Source organism: Trichoderma harzianum, assembly GCF_003025095.1.
Source record: "Trichoderma harzianum CBS 226.95 unplaced genomic scaffold M431scaffold_9, whole genome shotgun sequence".
Classification (NCBI taxonomy): domain Eukaryota; kingdom Fungi; phylum Ascomycota; class Sordariomycetes; order Hypocreales; family Hypocreaceae; genus Trichoderma; species Trichoderma harzianum.
In genome coordinates this window covers 749,221-761,356 of record NW_020209257.1, presented here as the reverse complement: position 1 = coordinate 761,356, position 12,136 = coordinate 749,221, and the positions used below count along the sequence as shown (strand labels likewise).

General features: G+C 50.4%; 4 protein-coding genes across 4 annotated transcripts; 2 read left to right on the top strand and 2 right to left on the bottom strand.

Annotated features, from left to right (window-relative positions):
- Window positions 1-940: 940 nt before the first annotated feature.
- On the bottom strand, window positions 941-2,054 carry M431DRAFT_471322 (hypothetical protein). Its single transcript, XM_024915434.1, has one exon. The coding sequence runs from the start codon at window positions 1,793-1,795 to the stop codon at window positions 1,238-1,240; it is 558 nt and encodes a 185-aa protein (XP_024772436.1). The 5' UTR covers window positions 1,796-2,054; the 3' UTR covers window positions 941-1,237.
- M431DRAFT_471321 (hypothetical protein) lies at window positions 2,055-3,274 on the bottom strand. The gene is made up of 2 exons (XM_024915433.1): window positions 2,977-3,274; window positions 2,055-2,693 (listed from the first exon to the last, which is right to left on the bottom strand). Exons 1-2 carry the CDS (start codon window positions 3,186-3,188, stop codon window positions 2,315-2,317), a joined length of 591 nt encoding a protein of 196 aa, XP_024772435.1. The 5' UTR covers window positions 3,189-3,274; the 3' UTR covers window positions 2,055-2,314.
- A 3,995-nt stretch (window positions 3,275-7,269) lies between these two features.
- On the top strand, window positions 7,270-8,963 carry M431DRAFT_483876 (hypothetical protein; the record flags this gene model as incomplete). The annotated part of the gene is made up of 4 exons (XM_024916158.1): window positions 7,270-8,091; window positions 8,140-8,193; window positions 8,254-8,427; window positions 8,487-8,963. The coding sequence occupies 4 exons, from the start codon at window positions 7,270-7,272 to the stop codon at window positions 8,961-8,963; spliced, it is 1,527 nt and encodes a 508-aa protein (XP_024772434.1).
- A 1,066-nt stretch (window positions 8,964-10,029) lies between these two features.
- Window positions 10,030-10,855, top strand: M431DRAFT_471281 (hypothetical protein). Its single transcript, XM_024915432.1, has one exon. The coding sequence runs from the start codon at window positions 10,301-10,303 to the stop codon at window positions 10,727-10,729; it is 429 nt and encodes a 142-aa protein (XP_024772433.1). The 5' UTR covers window positions 10,030-10,300; the 3' UTR covers window positions 10,730-10,855.
- The last annotated feature ends 1,281 nt before the right edge of the window (window positions 10,856-12,136 follow it).

The window sequence follows — 12,136 nt, the reverse complement described above, 5'->3', positions numbered from 1 at the left end:
AGCCAACTCGTATACAGAGCCAATGTAGACCCCTACCGAACCCCCCCTCTTGCTCGAATCCTCACAGCCGCATCAGCTTGGGCTGGCGTCATGCACCCATGCTGTACCTGCCATCTCAAATCACAGAGCAGCAAATCCTACGACTAAGGGAGTTGGTCTAGCTTCCTGAACCAAAGAACCGGTTACTGCTAGTGGTGCCCGGATAGAGATCCTCATCTCCCCGGTGGTGATGCTCTTGCTCTAAACCACCCTTGGTAAAGCACTGTTTCCTCTCATCTAACTCAACAAGGCTTCTTTGTGATGGATTCTCGGATCCAGCAACACCCGCGCCATCAAGCTGTTAGCTCGGTAGCCATTGACCCGAAGATACGGCTCGATGTTAGTCGCCAGCACCTGTCAAGTCACCTTGTGGCCTGTGTCATGTGTACTTCGAAATGAGGCGCACCATGAGAGCCACAATGAGCTTGAAAACAGAAGCGAAAAGAGATTAATGGGAGTCTATTGTGTCCCATACATCCCAGTCGGGCGGGTGACCAAACAATGAGACTTGTACCGACTACTGTTTTACATGTAGACAAATAGGCGGCTCCAAGTAGGCGACGATGACGATGATGTATGTGTCCGCCCTGCCGTGTCTGACGCATTTCAAGGCAAGATTGATGTAGAGAAGGCAGTGTATACTACCCTCCAACCAAGCGAGACAGCCTCACCTGCGCGGGATGTGCGGCCTACCCATGAATGGTTTCGTGCTCAGCGGGTAGATCAGTCAATCATCCCGTCAGTGCGACCGAGCGGGGGCATGGACGTGAGACTAACACATCCCCATAGGTTGACGCAGCTAGAGCAAGGAAAACAAGAGCAGCCCAATGGACGGCTTGAAACAGATAGATTATGAAAAGAGTACTCCGTAGTTGTAGCCGATTTATGTGGTTCAGCTGTAGGTGATACGTCAGATTTGCTAGCACACGGGAAAGGGGATGTTGCTACTGCTCCTTGTTGCATATGCGAGCACCACTCGTCAACCATCAAACATTGCTCCGGATTGTAACCAAGGAAACGGTGATAGAAGCTCGATACATAACGTAGATGATTCGTACTGACGTATGCAACCCACCAGAGTGCTTCTAGCCGCTGCCATTCGTCGTTGGCACCAAGTATACAAAGTACCTTGTAGGGCATCAAAAAGGGAGAACGTCCCGTTGCTTCAAACAGAAGCATATTGTGAGATGGACAGATGTCATGAAACCGCTTCAGAAACAACAAAGCGGGATCCAGTAGTATTCGGAACTCGGGAGACAGGGCTGCTCATCCTGCAGACTCGGCGTTGTAACCTTTCGTAACACAACGTAGATGTGCATATGCAGCCTTGAAAATCCTGTTGGATCGAGCCCGAGCCTTGGCCGCTGCTACCCGGTTGGCATGCCACATTTTCTTCAGTATGTAACCTCAATACAATACTGTACACCACATCCATATATGTTGCTACTATGGGAGCGGCTGAAGCTGAAGCCTGGATGCTCAGAGTCCTGTTATGAGGAAGGGGGTGACTTGGGCAGAATAATCTTATCTGGCTGGAAGTTGCGGCGAGAGAAGAGAAGATAACGCTGCTGATGCTAGTTTGGGAGGTCGAGGTAGAGAGTGAGCACGTGCGTAGTACAGCATGCGTCCATTCAATGTCCCTGTCATCGAGGAAGCACGGACATGCATCATGTATGGGGTGCATATACGAGTACTCGTACACACGCAAGGTAACGAGTTCTGTAGTACAATTGGCAGAAGATATCTTCTGGAACATCCTGATCAGCCCGTAAAAACAGTATCAGATCCATAAAAGTGATGCTTGTTCATCCATCAGGAAAGATGTATTGAGGCTGCTTGGAGTTGTCTTCACACTTCCATCACCTCTTGCCTCTGGTGTTGGAGCAGCTTTTATTTTAATTTCCACTTCGTGCTTCGCCGCTCCTATTGGACCATATCCATTGTTCGAAGATCTAACCTCATCTCCGTTGGGAATGCTGGTATTGGATATAATTCGCCGTTCACCACATAACAACACGCACTGTCCGTCTGCAATCAGGAGACGCAGCATCCAATCAAAAGCTTCCCCTTAGGGGGAAATAGAAAAGGGGCCGTATAATACCAGACTGCAGTGTAACAGGTCAGAATTTTGCATTCGTCTGTACACTGACTGACCAGGTACTGTTCCTGGTCTCCCGTACTTGCTAGGAGCGACTGTTGCAGCGGATTGTTGCCTCGTCCCTCGGCCGCAGCTCTTCATTTCTTCGTTTGGAGGCCACACTATCGACCTGTTTTTCTACTGGCTTGGGCATAAGCTCCGAGCATGCTCTGCACTGACAAAACTCGGATGGAAGCCCGCTTTCAGGGAATAAAAGCTGCCAAAGGCGCTTTGCGAACCGTGCTTGACGACGTTCGGCTTATTTTGGTGGCATCTTAGGCAGGTGAGAGAAAAAAAACCCGGCTCTGTTCGCTGTGACAGCAGGTGAGTGCGGTGGAGAGAACATCCCGGAGACTTTGATGTCGCTATTATTACTTGGCAACCTTGCGAGTTGGTCGCTCTCAACAAGGCGAAGAACGACTTCCACCCCCCTTTTCTCATCGCCACCGCAGCAATAGCAGGCCCCGTACTCTGTCTGTACTGTCCCAACGGACAAATCAGCGTGCCTGTAACGTGACTGGAAAAAATCGAGCCGTTAGAGAGGACTGCAAAAAGAACCCCATCCTCTGCTTCACCCTCCAATTCCCAAGATCAGACAGGCTAAAAGACAGAGGGCAAAAGGAGCCTTGGTGGCCTTGCATGTGCCCTTGCAGATGCAGTCATGCTGCTCGAGGTACCACGAAGCCGCTCCGTCACTGAGCTACTGCAGCAGCGCCTTTGCGGGACGTGGATGAAGCACATTTCTCAGAAATGACAAGACGACGACTGCTACCGCACGGTGTGGACGGAGTACGACGTACTTGTACGGGCTCTCGCCCCCCTTCGGTTTGAAGAGGGACGTCTCGTGACATGGCTGGCCAACCGGGTGCAATCCCCTGGCTAGGATCTCTGCATCCCTGTCACAGACCCCCTGGCATTGAGTGATGTTCACAGATTGATCGAGTCCCAAGAAACCGGAACTCCTGCGGTGTGCCCTTGTTCGCTGGTCACCACGATTTTGTGCAACCTGCATGAGCTTGTACGAGTCGCATAAAACAAACGCGTTGGTGTGCGTGCATCGGCACTTGGTGCTTTGAGCGAGCTGTACATGGAGGCATATCTAGCTCGGCGTGTCGGTTTGAGCCCTCCCTGCGTGCGTAATAAAAGGGATAATCTCGATGTGAAATTATGGCGACGCATTTCTATTAATAGTCAGTACACGTATGGTGCACAGTTTTTCGCTGCGTGAGGAAATTCGAAATTGTGTCCGGAGTAATGTAAGAGTGGCATCCACCAGCTCGGGCACGTCCAGCGAATACAGACTCATACTGTACTCGTATGCCCGACGATGACAAAAATTGACGAGGCTTTTCATTGAAAGCCCGAAATGACGGTGGACATGCTTCACACCCAACATTGCGCGCATGGTTATTACCGCTCTAGTTTGTAGTGGGCAATACTCACTCATCCAGATACATCATTCAAGGCATCCTTCCGGCACCCGTGCTGGCAAGTACGCCTATCCCGAAGGACAAGATGTGGCGTCTGCAATAAATCTGAAGTGCTGCCCGTACATGCATGAAGCGAAACGCTGATGGCGACGACTGAGCTTCCGCGGCCTTTTGGCATGTTGGAGCTAGAAGTTGTGTGAGGGGTGGGAGGGTGGAAGGGTGTGAAATAACTAATGGACACCAAAAAAAGAGAAAAGAAGCCTAGCCCAAAATGTCACGAAGAGGCCGTGGGCGAATCAAATGCGAGAATTTGCCAAATATTACCCAATCCGGACCTCGAGACAGCTTGGTACCTCTTCCCTCGTTTTCAATCCCAGCAGCTGGACTCGTCGTTGCTGCACGTGCATGGTACGGACAGGTACCGAATACCACATCGCACATTTGCTGGGAACTTGGCAAGCCTCTCTGTCCAGGCCAAGGCGCGACTGTTGGCCTTCCATGACATTGACAATACGATACAACATGCAATATTGTCCCCTCCTCATCAATACGGTACACTCTAAAAGTGTGCGAGATGAAGCTCTCCGGGAAATGGGGGTCCACCGGTTAGAACCGCCCGGAGCGGGATGACTGGGCGGCCGACCACCCAGGTGACACACGGAGCAGACACGAGCACGGCAACGGGGGGTACAAGTAGTTTTGATGGCATCTATTGGTTAGTTCACTACTCGATAGTAACTCGTACAGTAGCTGCATCTTTATCCCCTGGAAATGACTGTGCCAAATGCGCCCACGGCTTGTTCTGAACGGCAGCCGAGCTGGGAGCTTGCCGTGCCACTAGCAGACGATCACCGGCTCCGCCTTTAGGGCCGGTAATACGTGCAAGGCGCATTCCATGCCTTGCGCTCCGTATGACTTGCGATAGACCATTGCGGCTTTCTTTATCGCCTTGGCAATGACGGCTTGGAGCGTTAATGGCGACCGAAGGCTCTAATTGCATGCCCATAAGCTGCATATATTGAACAGTATTGGGTTTTAAGCGGGCATATGTAAGCTAGCTTGAGGGCAATGGTATGGAGGCAAAATACTAATCCGTGCCTAGCATTAGGCAAGGACGAGAATGATGTTGACGTTGGCGACGTTCTTACATCTACTTACTCCGTACAGGTACCTTGATAATTTTGATCAGTCCAAGGCATGGATGCGATGGGACTACCTAGGTAACCTACTATTATCTGATCAGAGAGGAGCCACAACAGGGAATCATCGACAGCCGTGCGCTGGCATCTGTTTTCCTTCGTATCTACCTAGACACCGGCAAGAATTTGCATGGCCTTTGTCTGTCCAGCTAGCCTACAGCACATACCTTAGGTACTCAAATTAAGTCCCAGATGTGCTCATCAATGCCACCTTCCATTCTACCAATCCATCTCTATGCCTCCGTCCATAGGCAGGCACCTGATAGAGCTCCAATCATACCAAAGGAGGTACTAACCTACAGTACATACATCACCGTTGCAATTTTCACATGTTGCCAAGTACTATACCCCATAGACCTGAGGATTTCTTCAGGTACAATGCACAGTTTGTAACGGTCGCTCTTCCTCGTCGTTTTTAGCCCCTAGACAGGCTGTCGTCAGCATATCAGGGATCCCCTGGCTTCCCGAAATGGTAACCTAAATGACCCCTCGCGGTTGCTCCAAGCTCCAGCCCACCGCCTCCAGTCGCACCTGCCACCCGCGCTGCACCAACGCCCGGTGCGCCTGCCGCGGACACACAAACCGTCCATCAGATATTGTACCTCTCCGACCACCCCCCTCATGCTCTACACACACCTCCCGCTTCTTCTCTCCCCACTGGTCATTTCCAGTCCTTGCAATTCCCCTGGTAGACAACCGTCTCTCCTCTTCATCCCACTTCAAAGCTGGCCAACCTGCGCAGCTTCGCCCTCTTTCTGGGGGAACCCGCGGTTCGCAGAAACGATCTTCTGGAGAAAAAAAGGAAAAGGGAAGAAAGAAAAAAGCAAGTACAATCTGCAAAAAAGCGAATCATGAACCAGAAAATACAGCAGCCATGCCTCAAGTCAGAGCAGGTATGCTTTCAACGCCTGCATCCAACAGTCAATCGTCCCTTTGTTCGCCTTGGAACTTCTTGCTCTAACCCCCACGGCATCCACGGGCATCATCAGGCTGGGGCCCAAAGGATTCACACCCACATTTTGGGAAAAACTTCCCAGCTCTTCTCTCCATCTCCCCTCTCCTCCTCTTCTGGTGGCAATGGGTAGATGGCCAGTGACTGTTTGCACTTGCAGTCCACAACTCACCACCTACTACTACGAGTGGCCAATTCGCCGGCTTGACATGTCTCAGCTTACACTGAAGCGACAGACTATTGCATCTGAGCAGCTGCCGTCTTCTTCAGACATACATGCAACTATCGCTTTACCCGAGGCCTAATGCGTGCCGAAAATCTACTGCTGCGCGTGTGAGAGCCGCAGTACTCATACGGGACCAACTGAGGGACCGTGGCAAGGGCCCGAGCCTTACTGCCAGGCAGCTTAAGCGACTGTGGATATGCTCATATGAAGCGCTTCGTACGCAGGTCACGTTGCTGCGGAAAAGTTCATCTACCTGTTTTTGGTCCGATGTGAGGAGCCCGCCGGCGATGCCATTATCCTGGTTGGCAAGGAGGCAAGAGTCCTGTAAGGACGAACCAACACCCTGGTTTTAAACATAGCCTCTTTACTCTCTCTTCCCTTTACGAGGCCCCTTGTTCGGCTGCTCTCTGGCATCTCTTCCTGTTCTCTGTTACTTACTCCAAGTTGGCAGCATCATGGCCTGCCTTAGCTAGCCCTCAAAAGGCTCGGTCTTGGACCCCCATCTCAACCCTGTCGCACCTTGCCACACCCCCTCTCCTCTCTCCTCCAGCTTTCACATCTCAGTCACTCAGCTAAGACTGGGGATCCTGTTTTAGCCTCTATTTTAGAAGGGGGCGTGTGAACAAGCTCTACCAGCCTAGGTACTGCTTGGCTTGCTCTTACCCGTTCTCCGTCCTCCCGGAGCAAAGGCCTCATGTCTGCGCTCTATCGGTACTTGAGGTTCATCACTTGTCAATTATTGTCCTTGAATCGCCTCTGCAACCTTTGCCTTAGCCTTTTCTTTCCGCTCCCCCTTGTAGTCAACTACTACTCATGCTATGTGCCTGGCGTCTTGCCCCATCCCAGACACTGGGCCCCAGTCACATCTTGGATATGGCCTACTCAGCAGCCCAAGATCTCCGGCTCACAGTACCAGGCGATTGGGCTTCCACACAACCCCAGTCACCCACAAACCTGGTAGATTGCTCCTCATGCCAATTACCTATATATCATATCGCTCTCCCAAGATCTCCCCAGCCAGGCCCCCAGTATATAACCCTCTCCACCACCGCCTTCCAGAAGGCCTTCCTCTTCCCCTATCTGTTTGACAGAGACCCTCATTCTTTACCTTGATCTATGAATTGGCTACAACAAACCTTTGGAAAGCAGATTCTCGTCCACATTCATCACCATCCCTCCAACTACTTTACCCCTTCCTAGACACTTTTTGATTACGCTCAGCTTCCTTCATTTGATTAGACCAGATCAGATCTGTGGCCGCAAGAACAGAATACCGGCTAGCAAACATGGCCCTCGAACCTCAACAACAGACTCAGGCCAACTGGACCCGTTGGCCTCAGCAGATTCCACAAACCTTCCCCATGATGAGCTCTTCTGAATTCATGCCGTTTGACCCTAGAGTCCAAGCTGGCAGCCAGATGCAACGCCAGATGTCTACCCAGTACCTGATGGACTCCAACTATAATCAGCCCCCCATGTCAACAGTCTCATCTCCTCAATACCAACATCCGGGCACATATTCCTACATGGCATATCAGAGCCCGCCGCCATCAACTCCGCTTGGTTCTCCATTCAAGACTGAATTTGCCGAACACACTCTTGCGCGTATGGCCAACTCTACGGTCGATCGACGCCATTCCCAGCCCATGAGAGGTTATCAACCCTATTCTCCTATCTCTAGGAGGGGGTCGATCTCTTCTGTTGCTACCAAATCTTCTGCTGGCCCTGGCACTCCCAGCTCTGTCGCTTCGAGTCTCGTCTCTCTAGGGCCCGTTACTCCAGCCCCCTTGGTTGCGAGTCAGGTCATCAACTCCAAGACTCTTATTTATAATGAGACAATTCGTCCGAGCGACGCGATCAACTTCAAAACTGAAGTCGACGAGCTCATGAAAGCCATTCAGAAGACACAGACGACCGAAGATCAGCAACAAGCTCCCACGCCTGTGCAGACACCAAGAGCTTGTGTATCAGACGCGCCCGTCCTTCGTACCCAAGGTGGAAAATCCAGAAAGCAGTGGGTGTGTGATGGCCCCAACTGTGGCAAATCCTTTGTCCAGAAAACCCACCGGGATATTCATATACGCACTCACACAGGCCTAAGACCATACGTATGTGCCCAATCTCCTCTCCATTACAATATCACTAATGGTAGATAGGTCTGTGACAAGGAAAACTGCGGCCTTACTTTTTCGCAGCGCGGGAATCTCAAGGTAAATCCTATCGACTTTCTTCACAGTTGTATTCATACTAACTCATTCGGTTGTTTACAGACTCATATCCGTCGCCATACGGGCGAAAAGCCATTCGCTTGCAGTGTATGCGGCAAAACCTTTGCTCAACGAGGAAATCTTCGCTCTCACGAAGAGACTCATAAAGGTCTCAAGCCGTTCATTTGCCGGCTTGACGATTGCAACAAGTCATTTTCCCAACTGGGAAACATGAAGGTGGGCAATCTAGAAATAAGTATAAACAAGTAGGCCATTCTAACATACGGAGTTTGCAGACACACCAGAACAACTTTCACAAGCCAACGCTCCAAAAACTCACCCAGATGTTTGTGCAATTCTCTGAGCATGGCGAAGTGCCGGAGAACTACCACGATCTTTTCGAATATTTTCAGAAACACTACAAGAACAGCAACAAGGGGATCAAAGGCCGAGGTAAGACTCGTGCCGTGGCAGCTCGCGGGCTTCAAGATGTTGCAGCCTCTCGAAATGCCAAGTCTCCAGTAGCTGCCCAACTCAAGACCCCTGCTACCACTCAGCTGCCTCAGATGGCTATGCCAGCCCAAAACCAAGAAGTCTCTCAAGGTAGACCTTCACCATACGCGACACCTCAGGTGCCCGCCAATGGCTTGAGCAATGTGCTGCGTAACCCCAATCCTTCTTTTGGCAACTATGGACCAACGTCGCCTCCGGTTATGTATGACATGGCTCTCTCCAAATGGGGACCCCAACACGCCTATACCAAGAATCATTAAAAACGTGGCATTCCGTTTTCTTCTGATGATTATACGAGACAGCCAAGATATACAACTGTTATCAAGGACAAGGTTACGATTGCAATGAGCGGTGCTCACATGGTACAAACAAGAATGCAACATTATTAAAGCTAAATACCCTCGACCGGAAAGAAAGAAAAAGGTTAAAAGAAAAGAAGAAGGAAAACTTCGCATCCAAGATTTGGATTGGGCATATTGTGTGGGATAGAGCGACGACAAAAATCGCCATATTGATTGTCGACAGAACATGAGCATTTAGGATGTTGTGCGACACAGCCAGTTATTGGGATTTGGATTATATTGAGCTTTAGGCCGGCGGACGGACTTACCTGTAAGAGATTGGGAGAGGCATTTTGAATTTTGGTTACGCAGATACCCTTGCATGATGGTACATTGCTACTGTTGGAGGGATGGACTTCTGCGTTTTTGGTACTGCTTCAAGGAGATGTTATGGCATGTTGCGTTTCAACACATCAACCTCGTGGGCATCTACGAGACTTATTGGTGCGGAGGTTTGTTTGTCTTTACTTTTGTACTCGGATTTGATATTGGTATTGGATGCTTTATGGGCGGCTGTGTAATTTGGTATGATATGGCAGGTATTGGGTATGCTTCTTCTTCACATGAAGAGGGCAATCATAGAAGAAGACGACGGTGGACTTTTGGCAGCATTCTGGGTTTTGGTCGGGTTGTTCTTTGCTATTTTTATGCTCATTTGTTGTTTTCTTATAAAAATTGTCTTGGGAACACTTTAGCTTCAAACATCACAACATAGTTTGGCATTTTCTGCACACTTTTGGCACCCCTTCAACGTGATTATGATGCTCCCTACTGTATGCTTGATTACGACCAGGAAGCAAGTGACAAAGTACCGACAGGGATGATGTCGTCGAGCGAATAGTGTCGCAGCGCTTGCATCGTCATGCTGGGGGTGGCATGTCACGGGGTTTCATTCCGGCGTTCCTAGTTCCAATCGACGCAATGAGACGACACGCCCGTGTACAGTAGGAGTACACAAAATCTGGGGGGCGTGTTGAGGGGAGAGGGAATAATAGGTATCACATCAGGACGAACCCACGCACCTGGACATCACCTTCTTTTTTCTTTTTCAGCCACGCAGAGTGATCTGTAACAATCGTGGGAACTGCTGGAGAAAATCCGGCTTACTCCCCCTTGCATTCGAATTAGCGATTTGGGGTGTTGCGAGGCACAAAGCTGTAGAACACGGGGGCAGCAACGTGTGCTTTGTGGTGGGTAGATCTTGATGTAAGGGAGAGCTTAGTGTTCTCTCGACTTGAGGAACTTTGTCCGCTGGCATGATGCTTCCTTGCGTCTTTATCTCATGTTACCTACCTCTTTGGAAAAAAGCTTGGTCGTGGCGTAATCGTCATAATGATTGCAAATCCGCATCGTTCTCTCGTTGTTGCCGAAGTGTATGTGGAATGTTCAAGGAAGCGTGTGCCCGTGTGTTTGATCCAGAGCACACAACCCGCACTGAGTCCCAGCAACCCGGATCCCAACTCCCCCCAGTCAGATTCTTAAAAGCGGCCCTCATCTCAGCCGCAGAGGCTAAGGGGAATAGATTGCGAGAGGGCAAAGAAGAGGAAAAAATGACAAAAAACGCAGCTAAAACTGCTGCGCACCAAGTGGAAAATGGTACGAGTACCTACACACTCTGCAAACCCCTGCTGCTTGCGGGCGCACGGGGGATTTTTCCTGCTGAAGAGGCACCCTCGAGCGGCTGAACCTGAGAAATGGAAAACACCACCTAATGGTGCTCCCATTCGCTGCATCTGGCTGGGGGAGGGGGTAGGGATTGGAAACTTGGGACGAAAGGATTCGAATGCATGTACGGAGTACCTGTTGGGTTGTATTGGGATGTGATAGATTGGGTGTAAAAGTGACACGAGCAAGAGCAGAGATGAGGGGGGTTGGTCAACAAAACGGAGATTCTTCATTGTTCTGAATCATGAATGTCACCAAACCCATGAAAATGGTCACACCCAGCAGAAAAAACCCTCGTAAGGCTTGGTATACCGCATGAATAGAGAGCGAAAAAAAAGTGTGAGGCGGAGGAAATGGTGGGGTCGGTCCAGAGCGCTGCCGAGGGTCCAATGCGAAAACAACTGACGGATACCTTTTGTGTGCACGTGTGAGGAAGGACAGGGAACATGGCTGTAAAAGTGAACCACACCAAGTTGTGTATGCTTGCTGGATGGACGACTTCTAGTTACGGCCCCCAACTCTCTGTGAGCTTCCATGGGTGAATGCGCTGAGCGGCCCAACAACGTCGAGACCGAAACGGAACCAGATCGAAGCGTAAAGGGCGTGGGGTTGGCCTTGTGGATTTTCAGAGCCATGGGCTCGTATACAGAGATGATACGGAGAAATGGAGGTGGCGTCCATAGATGCAGCTCTGCTGCACGCATTCGACACATTGCCGAAGATGAACGCCCATGAGGAATATTACACGTCGAAAACTTGGTGCAGGCATCGTTGCAGCCGAGTATCAGCTAGTGCCTTGATGCATGAGCTCTTTGGCTCGCACCATCCCACCCTTCGTTTTCACCGCTCAATGTTGAATAGTTGTTAAACCCGGTAGAGCTGCATCTGCATCGAGTGTGATGTGGTCAAAGCCGTGATTTGCTCGTATTGTCGAGCATCAGCACGAAGGAGTGATCGATGACGGTGGTATGCATTGCATGGCTCACCGCCATGACAATATCAAGAACACATGCTGCAAGATGAGAGATGAGGGATCCTAGGACTCAATACTGGGTCACGATGATTGGAGAGAGCGAAGCAAGTAAGACGGCAGGCGTGTATACTCGTACAAGCGCACACAAGTTTGCTGAAGCTAGAACATGCGCTCGGTTATGAATTTGGACAGCTTCGCGAGAGCGCAACGAGATAACAACGCTAGTATCATGGTTTGAATAGAGTGCTCCGTATAATACGTAGCATTGGGTATCAAGGGGTGTCTGTCAACCGAAAGACCGGTTCTTTCAACTTCCCATGGAACGTCTTCCTGATCTGCACCCCCCCGCGTTCGTATGAGTGGCGGACGAAGCTGGGGCAGCAGAACAGAAAGCTTCGGATCTCAACAAAGATTCATGCGAAGCTTGGCAGCTTGTTGGCTGTACAATGTATAG

What these genes read in the sequence shown, in the direction of transcription:
- M431DRAFT_471322 (XM_024915434.1), bottom strand. Translation starts at nt 1,795, where the DNA reads ATGTTCCAGAAGATATCTTCTGCCAATTGTACTACAGAACTCGTTACC.
- M431DRAFT_471321 (XM_024915433.1), bottom strand. Translation starts at nt 3,188, where the DNA reads ATGCAGGTTGCACAAAATCGTGGTGACCAGCGAACAAGGGCACACCGC. An exon ending in GGGGGCGAGAGCCCGTACAA is followed by an intron (nt 2,694 to 2,976) that starts GTACGTCGTACT and finishes GATTTTTTCCAG; the next exon opens with TCACGTTACAGGCACGCTGA.
- M431DRAFT_471281 (XM_024915432.1), top strand. Translation starts at nt 10,301, where the DNA reads ATGATGCTTCCTTGCGTCTTTATCTCATGTTACCTACCTCTTTGGAAA.